Genomic DNA, 9,601 nt, shown 5'->3' with positions numbered 1-9,601 from the left:
ATTTCACCTCATGATTAATTCACAGTGAGTTCAGTGTTGGCTATTATTCCCAATTAAAAATCCTATTCCTTCAACCAAGTGCCTCTTGGCAGCTCTTGTGTGCCCCGTATTAACAATAAACTTTAATGTCAAAAGTTTGCAAGTTTGAGACCCCTGATCGAGGGTTGAAGGTTCCATGTCTTTTAAAGGGGAACTGTTGTGCTTTTTTCACTTTTAGGACTTACAAATGTTGTATTATAATATTATTGTTATGCCAAAGTGTCAAATAATTACGTTTGCGCATTCAGAAGTTTTGGATGGCTGTGCCAGCAGGAAGTCCATGGAAACACTGCAGAAAGCGGTGCAGAATCTGGAAGATCTAGAAAGCTTTCGCGTGTCTCCGGAGGAGTCCACAACTCAATACCAAGCACTGAAAATTAGCATAATAGGTCCCCTTTAACTTGTAAATTATTTTGAAATAAAAAAATAATTAAATATAATAAATTAAAAATAATTAATAATAATTCTAATATTAGATAATAATAATTATAATAATAATTTGTCAGAAAAGAAGGGCTGAAATACCATTAAGGGTCCAAAATGAATATTCATGCAAGAAAAAAAACATCTTTACAATACAGTACATAATATTCTACCACATTCTCTAGCAGAAACTTCATTCATATTCACAATAATAACACGTCACACATTATGTAAGAGTAGGGCTTTTTTATTTTTTTTTATTTTCAGGTAAGTGGCTGCTCATTCTTATTAAACATACAATAACGAAGAGGATCTTTACATTCGTTCAAAGGCTGCATTGGAAGTCAACTACATTTTAATCCACGTGGAAGAAGGATGGTCTGCTTTCCTTGACCAATTTTATTTCAGAATAAAAGAAGCAGCATAAACTGTTTGGATGTTAATCAAAGAGCACCTTTTTGAAATTGTGTTTCAGTTATCCAGAAAAATGGAAACAGCACTTGTTGTTTTTTTTGGGCAGGCGACAGGGGAAGGTGAATACAGAAATGTGAAAGATAATAAAGTCTGACAAGTCAGGCGCAGAGAGGAGAAAATTACAAAGTGCTGTTAGCTCATAGGATGAAAAAAAATCATTTATTAGAAAATGACTCATCTCTGCGTTGTTTTAGTGTTCATTGCAGTAAAGTCATTTTAAATCTTTGAACATGTTAATTTGTAACCACAGTCAGCTTAAGGCGGGGATGACAAACATAGATCACATTGAAGACACACAGGAAGATAAGTGGCTCAACATACTGTAAATATGATTAATAGTATGACAAAATCAAAACACAAAATGAATGTTTGCGGACATGACACAGACATCGTGACAAGACGAAAAAACGCTCTACACGAACAGAACCATCCTGGTCCGTTCACACGCAAGAAATAGCAACAGCAGGCAAGTTATTTACAATTTGCACTGGGCTTGACTTTCATAATCCAGGTCTAATTCTGCTCAGCCATCTTTGTTTTTTTAGAGAATTTATACAAGGACAAAAGCATAAGCACATAAATGGGGGGGGGGGCATTCAGGCTGCACACTAGAGCGGCTTCAGAGTCACTTTCAGCACAACAGATTGTGTCGCTATCTGCCAGCCGGTGAAGGCTAACAGACAACAGGCCAGACGACTAAAGGGATTTAGCAAAAAAAAATGTGTTATCAGAAGTGGGGTCAAAGGTGAGTTTTAAAGGTTTGCACGTTTTCTTCCTCCCCCCCCACTTGACTCCCTCATTTCTGTCCTGGTGGTCTTTTAAAGGGGCTGTTGGAACGTCAGCGTCTGGCTGGAGAGGAGCTGCGGCTTCCCTGTGGAAAATAGAAGACACGCTTGATGAGGAATCTGGACGCCACTCATGGCGCCTGCTACCAGCTGTCATCGCGACGACTTTGGGACAGCGGAGCAGCCGCAAAGACAGAAAATATGATGTTTGGAGGCATGAAGTTGGAGGATTTGTTATGAGGAAGATTTTTTTTGTAAAGTATCCATCCATCTATCCGTAGCTTATCCAAGGTCGGGTCATGGAGGTAGCAGCCTAACATGCTCGGTTAATAGGCCACTCCAAATTGTCCATAGGTATGAATGTGAGTGTGAATGGTTGTTTGTCTATATGTGCCCTGTGATTGGCTGGCCACCAGTCCAGGGTGTACCCCGCCTCTCGCCCAAAGACAGCTGGGATAGACTCCAGCACCCTCGCAACCCTTGTGAGGAAAAGCGGTAGAAAATGAATAAAATAAAATAAAATAAAATAAAATAAAATAAAATAAAATAAAATAAAATAAAATAAAATAAAATAAAATAAAATAAAATAAAATAAAATAAAAGCACCTCGGCCGCTTGTACTCCCCAAAAGGTTTTCATACTCCATATGAATCATCATTATCACTGCTATTTATTCTTCAACAACAGAAACATCTTTGACCTTGTTGCCTTGAGAAAGAGCCTGCCAAAGGTATTTCCTTTCAAATATTTCATGATTCATAAAGACAATTATCAAGTCTCACAGGCGGCGTCTTGGAATATTATTTTCCCACCGTTTTGTTCCCTTTTTCCCCATCCAGACTTAAAAGAGCGGGAGACTAGAGGATTGTGTTTGTGAGGATTATGCAAATAGTTTGCTTGTGGAGATAATCCATATTTTGATTCATATGAATAAAGGTATTGAGAGTAGGCTGTTGTAACTAATTGTTTGTTTGAAAAGGAAAACAAAGACAGACGTCGGATATATACATGGAAAGGATAAAATGAATTGAAATGGCAATTAAAAGTTATTCTAGTCTTATTTGGACAATGAAGTCTGCTCACATACTCACACTAGATTGATAGTGTGATGTTAGTGAGTCAATGTTAATTAGACACATCGCATGAGTTTGTCGTATCGTCTTGTATCATAGCAACAACGGTTTAGCATCTACAGATAAGCAACCCCCGAGGAAATTTAATTCCACTTTTAGCAAGCACTAAACTAATGAAGGTACACTGATTGACGAGCTCATTAACATTTGACATTGGAAAACTAAGTGTGAAAGTCACTAGCCTTCTCTTGAAAAGTATCAACAATGAACAACATGTGGAATGACAAGAAAACCAAGATGTGAATTATTATTATTATAGTTATCTTCTTAATGAGCAACTCGTTAAACATAAAAAAAACTCCAAAAGAATGCCTCGCGGCCGTGAACTTCACCGCACGTCACTGTTACGTGATCTACCATAATGATATTCTAGTCCATGCAGGCAGTCAGCTATGATCTCCCTCATGGGGAGTGGATTCAGCATTTCCAGCAGGATTAGATCAGCACTTGCATGAAGCTTGCATAGCATGCATGAGGATCAATTGTGCCTTGAAGCTGCTGTGGACTTAACGAAATGAGGATGTTTTCCGAGCGTACTGACTTTGGACACAAGCGAGTTAGTTACTCACTCTTCTGTTGTTATCATCACTGAGGTGGAAACAAAAGACAGGACCACGATCAATTTTACAGGCCTTTTCAGACACCAGGAAAGAGAATGCAGATAATGAAAGTGTCCGTGTTTACCATTTTGAAGATCCTAGTCAGGGTGCCTTTGCCGTCGCCTGCACTGGACTTCTTGGCTCTAGCCGACTGTGACTTCTGGTCACCCTGAAGAAGAAGAAGAAGAGGATTCAGTTGCTCTGCATGGGCTGTGTTGACCTCTGCATAACTTCCTTCCCATTGGACGCAAACGGCAAACGCAGACAAGGCAATCGCAGGAGGTCATCACTCAATATAACAGTCTGACTCACGATGTCAACTTACAAAGGACTCTAAATTCATCACACAACAACTTAACACTCAAGAAATAGCAAAGAAATATACAATACAAGTACCAATATGAGTAAAAACAACATCAACAACAATTTTAACATTTTCCAACACTGCATTTTGATGCAAAAATGTTAGGTTTAATCAAAATAATAGGTAAGTGAAAATATTATGGGAATGGTGTCATCATATTACAAGAAGAAAATTCATAAGTAAGTTAAAATATTTGGAAAATGGATGAGAAAAAGGAGTAAAAGAAAATAATATGCTTTTCCACCTACATAAGATCACAAAGCTGAAGCTTGAAATATATATATATATACTGTGACTTCTTAGCATGTCTACATGTGTTGCTTTACTAAATATCAAAGTGTCCCTTGTGTCCTTTCCTTTTTCAGTAATGTGGCCCTCAGTGGAAAGAGTTTGGCTTGAAAACAATTTATATTCCTGTGATAATAGATATGCTGACCGCTTGCTGACACCTACAACACAAATACAAAAGAAAAAACAATACTAATCAGTTCATGTGGAGTCTGTTCTCTGTTGTCTTGACAGCCTTTTGTGCTCATTTCCTTCTTTGAAACAGATGCAATTAAGCAGCTGTTATTCTTTTGGTAATGTTTCATTTCTAAACAGTTTTTCCCGTAAATACAACACAGCGTGAGGCGAACAGTTTTCATCCACAGAGGCGACTAAGCGTTTATACTAATGATGAAAATGTAAATGATGGCCACTGTTTCTTATTTATTGCCATTTAATGGCTTTGGCACCTTTTGAAACGCACACATAATGGACTTTTACTTTTACCCTATACTGCTAATATACACTACTACATAGTATCTGGGGATTGCTATGATATGTTTTAATATTAACAGCATTATAGCCCTTAATTCATTTATGATGTAATCATTTGACAGCAATCGGAAAGGTACAATATCCATTAAAATGTATATTCTCTGTCCCACACATCACACGCACACAAACACACTCCCATGCACACATGCATGAGTCCATGTGTCAGCAAAGAAAGCAAGTGCACGTGATGAAAAAACAGATTAGGTCGCAGGTTTACACACAGTCATCATGGGAATCAGTGAAAATCATCAATGTTGGACCTGTTGTGATTCATTTGAACTGGTGTTTTTTTCTAGGGTGGAATAATTATACAAAGTATCTTCAATGATTTTTAAAAACAATAATTGGGTGCACAGAATTTATTAGGAATTTTATGTAATTTACTAAAGTCAAAATTATACATTTCAGATTAAATTAGGGCTGTTTTAAGTTTCATTGTGATTAATCACATGTTCAACTAATTAATCATGATTAATTAACATTTGTAACTATGTCTGTAATACTGTATTAAATAATAATAAAAAACTATTTCAATACCAAAGACATTTTTACATGTGAACACCCGATCCCAACGACATATTTACAGTGTTCCCTCCCTCTATCGCGGCTCACCTTTCGCTAGCTTGCTTGCATGCTAGCTTGCTTGCATGCTAGCTTGTAAATGACTCTTCAGTTGGAAGGAGGAATACATCAACAGGAGGACGGCAGCAAGATGTATTAACCAGGATACAAAAACAATACAGTACAGCGGCATGTAGACAGGATGAAAAGGTATGGTCACAGGAGAGAAATATGTGTGAGTGACTGAATCACTTCTTGCGTCGGATCGGTAGGTTGAGTATTAACATTCAAACAAAGGTTGGAACTTTTTTGGGAGTGTTTAAACAAGAAATGCGAGAAAATGCTATTGTCTGTCTGACAAAAGCATATAAAGTGAGGTGAGGTTATAAAGCCTTCATACACATATGTATATTAATTGTAAAAAAATCGGCTACTTTGTGGATTTCTTATTTCACCTATCCCCTGCAATAAAAGAGCATTGTAGCATTTATGTTGGTATAGCTGTTTAGAAGTTAGAAGTCGCTGTCACAAAAGCAAAACATATTTACGTCAAAAGCAAAGTCATGTTTGATTAAAGACAGAAGTAGAATCTTTCTTTTGGTAGGTTCCACATTTATATAACCATAGAACACAATATTCAATGTGCCTTGAAAAATCCGTCTAAATTGTCAGGTGCTGAAAGGACCTTTATATTGCTGACCCTGGGAAAAATTAATTTATCTTTTAATCATTAATGATGACGATCTTATAATCATTCCATCCTGGAAAAATGATTGAAAATGAATACGACATGCATCCATTAGGAGGTATGCAAACAAAATCGTATATAAGGCTGTAAAGCTCCACAATGTGAAAGAAATATTTTAAAATGGGCAGAAAGTGAGTGAGTGAGAAGAGCTGAGGTGGTCGATGGAGACTAAATGGAAAAAAGCGCCACAGCATCACGTATCATCTGCCCTGCTCGGTTAATGAGCCATGATGCCGCTGTGTTTTTTGGACACCTACCAGACCTATCTTGGCTGCTAGTCCTCTCCACTGGACATGCAGAAACATAAGAGACAGGGACAGGAAGTAAAAGGGACATAGGGATAGTTAGAAAGGCCGGTTGCCAAGGGTGGGAAGTAGTCACTGGGTCATGGACGGGTAGAGATAAATAAGACAAAATGACAAGAGAAGGGATGGACGAAGATGCTCACATTGTAAATGATACATTTAGCAACAGGGGGTTCTACTCCAGTTCTATACCTTACATGTCATTCATCATGTGTGTCATATAGACTCACCCTTGACTTTGGGGGGGCAGGGGACACCTGAGAAGGATTAAAGGGAAGATAGTAAAGTGTTCAAACAGAGTTAGTGAGATGGCAGACACAGAAGCAGAGGTGCAAACTGGCAACAAAGACTCTCCTCAAGGTTGTTCAAGCAAGACCATCAGAGTCACTCACGATCGTACGGAAGAAGTGGACCACGGCGTTCTCTGGCCCTCGCTTACGAGGGGATGTTGCAGAAGCTTTCTGGGGGGCGGGAGAGAGAGCGCCACGGAAAGACCCCTGGGGAGAAACATAAAAACATAAAAAATATATATACTGTTGTGTGGTGTTGAAATACACTGAATGGCCCTTGCTTGATTAGTGAGTTACACATCCCAAAACCCCCAAAAAGTGAACGTATCATCAGTCACAGACTCATAGAAGTGGTAGGATTAAAATAGCCTGTCTTCCTACTCCTTTTCAAGACATATGGAATTGTGCAAATGTCATCATATACTGTATATACGCCCACACGGTATATACGTATATCAATTAGCATTCAAGTAGTTTCAAGCCTCCACCGGTGATGTTTTTACCCTATTACAGAGATTTTCTTAGAATGTAATTGTATGGCTGTTTTCTTGCAAGTATGGAATCAAAGGAAGGGTACAGAACAATCTTCAATGTGCCTTAGCCTTGGTTGACGTACGGACAAGAAGAAAATGGAGTAATGATTAAATCCCAGCATCCCAGTCTTGTGGGTCCTTTGATGCATTTGCACCTTCTTTTTTCATGCAAATAACTTATAAAGGCTGCTTTTTATACAAAAGAGGAAAACCAAAGCATCTTCTGAAAGTAAGTCGTGATAGCAGGAGGAAAAGGATGCATTCAAATTTCAGGTTTCTTGAGCAGAGATTAGTGCATTCTTAATAAATAATTATTTATTTATTTATTCAATTGTTTGTTAGAAAATAATATATTTTTTATATAATTTATATTCGGGGGGGGGGGGGTGTATTGGCTGGATCAGATGTTTGCTGGGGTCATGAGCCCTTTATCGCCCATGCGAAATACACGCTCGCTCCCAGGACACTGGCTAGCTTGCTAACTCCGGTCACACACAATCACATCACTACGGCTAATACGGGTATTTACCTCTTTTTTTGTCAGGATTTTGTCAGTTTTTATTAGCTGTAGGTGTCGACCAACAATGAAACATTGTTGTCTGTCCGCCTTTTAGTGCTCTTCATACGTTTCTGCGGTTCTGCTATCACCGTAAATGTCAACCATATAGAAAATAGCGAACATTAGGAGGAGAAAGCGGGTTGGGTAATACCAAGTGTTTAGTGGTGGGAGGGGGGTTACATTACCGGATGATTAAACATGCTATTGTTTTGCTGGCAAATCATACAGCTAAAGAAAATCAACAAGATGTTAATGCAAGATATTGTATATATTTTTTATAAAATCGGAATGTTTTGATTATATTTGGGGGATTATATTGGCTGGATCTGATTATTGCGGGAGTCATTATCCCCCTACCCCTCCTTGCATATTAAGCGCCTGGTGTATAGTTTAAATCACACGCCTCTAATTGTATGCAGATTTGTGCATCGGTTTCCACACATTTCTGTGTGGAATTTACATTTTCTCACCATTTCTCTCCAGGTGCTGCAGTTTCCTCCCACAGCCCCAAAATGGAACACGGGGTGTCTAAATTGCCCATAATTGTGAATGTGAGTGCGAATGCTTGATTAACTGGTGACCACTCAAAGTCAAGGACAAGTGGCATGTAAAATGGACTGACGGATATTTGAAACTGACCATCAAGCATGGCATATACAGTATATTTTATTATTCTGACATATTTAGTATTCAGGTTAGAGGTCATGCTGCGTCTTGTAGTACAGAGGAAAGGGCAGGCTAATGATCACAAGTCACTCCTGTGAAGTGAGAGGTCACCACAATGTCAGACTTTGTCATAAATTATTCATATGAATGAATCCTGCATTGAGAGTAACACATCCTTAATGCAGAGTTTAGGGAGACCAAGTACAGTATGATCCACTCACTTCTGTCACTTTGCCTCAAAGTGGCTTGCAAGTTGAAGGATATGCTTTGTGCTTCAGAACCAAGGACACTATTCTAATTTAGCAGACTATTCTTGTTGTTTTGTGGTAACTGGATGTTAAGAAAGAAGCATGTTTCTGATTTAAAATATATATATATTTTAAGGATACAGATGCTCTCACACTGTGTATTAACAAGACAAGAAGGTTTTATTGAGTGATTCAGATATTAACTGTAACTGTATCCTGTAAAATGATTTACAGTGGAAGTCATTATTAATGTGCTGTTTGCAAAATACGCACACAATTTCAATTTCCAAGCCCAGGAAGCGGTGTCCAAATCATCACAACTGTTATCACTGACATATTTTGGTGAGTGCAAGATTTTATTTGCCACCAGTTGTCGCTTAACATGTGTAATGTGTGTGTTGCGCAACTCTGATTGTGCTATGTGAGTGTGTGTCAAGAAGGGCTTCCATGAGAAGCTATTAGACTTAAAATGCACTGAGCTATTAGAGTGAATGTAGGTGCAATTCTGTCATATCTAACACACCAAAGTCATCTCATTTTGCCCATTATTCAAACCAGCATCAATATTAAGTGGTTCACATATTAACTGTAACTGCATCCTGTAAAATGATTTACAGTGGAAGTCATTATTAATGTGCTGTTTGCAAAATACGCACACAATTTCAATTTCCAAGCCCAGGAAGCGGTGTCCAAATCATCACAACTGTTATCACTGACATATTTTGGTAAGTGCAAGATTTTATTTGCCACAGTTGTCGCTTAACATGTGTAATGTGTGTGTTGCGCAACTCTGATTGTGCTATGTGAGTGTGTGTCAAGAAGGGCTTCCATGAGAAGCTATTAGACATAAAATGCACTGAGCTATTAGAGCGAATGTAGGTGCAATTCTGTCATTTCTAACACATTTAAGCCATCTCGTTTTGCACATTGTTCAAACCAGCACCAATATAACAAGAGTTGTGTTAAAACATGGATGTTAGACAAATAAAGCAAAGCAAAAAAAAAATAAAGAGAGCCGAGGGGGTTGTTAAAGAGCTTTAATCAAACATGAA

At 38.2% G+C, this 9,601-nt stretch overlaps 1 protein-coding gene across 4 annotated transcripts in view; it reads right to left on the bottom strand.

Annotated features, from left to right (window-relative positions):
- Window positions 1-688: 688 nt before the first annotated feature.
- Window positions 689-9,601, bottom strand: part of LOC131105068 (myelin basic protein-like) — a 13,305-nt gene continuing 4,392 nt past the window's right edge. Inside the window, exons 2-7 of one of the 4 annotated variants that reach the window (XM_058052801.2) lie at window positions 6,646-6,750; window positions 6,484-6,510; window positions 6,206-6,235; window positions 3,539-3,622; window positions 3,424-3,442; window positions 689-1,807 (exon numbers count right to left, since the gene is read on the bottom strand). In XM_058052801.2, the coding sequence (XP_057908784.2) occupies window positions 3,440-3,442; window positions 3,539-3,622; window positions 6,206-6,235; window positions 6,484-6,510; window positions 6,646-6,750 (249 nt within the window). In that variant the 3' untranslated portion in view covers window positions 689-1,807; window positions 3,424-3,439. The remainder of the gene's footprint in view (window positions 1,808-3,423; window positions 3,443-3,538; window positions 3,623-6,205; window positions 6,236-6,483; window positions 6,511-6,645; window positions 6,751-9,601) is intronic. The other 3 variants (XM_058052800.2, XM_058052803.2, XM_058052802.2) reach the window with 3 other exon arrangements.

The sequence above is a fragment of the Doryrhamphus excisus genome, linkage group LG5 (assembly GCF_037039965.1).
Source record: "Doryrhamphus excisus strain RoL-2023G ecotype Guam linkage group LG5, RoL_Dexc_Guam_v1.1, whole genome shotgun sequence".
NCBI classification, from domain to species: Eukaryota; Metazoa; Chordata; class Actinopteri; order Syngnathiformes; family Syngnathidae; genus Doryrhamphus; species Doryrhamphus excisus.
This window is presented reverse-complemented; position numbering and strand designations above follow the sequence as displayed.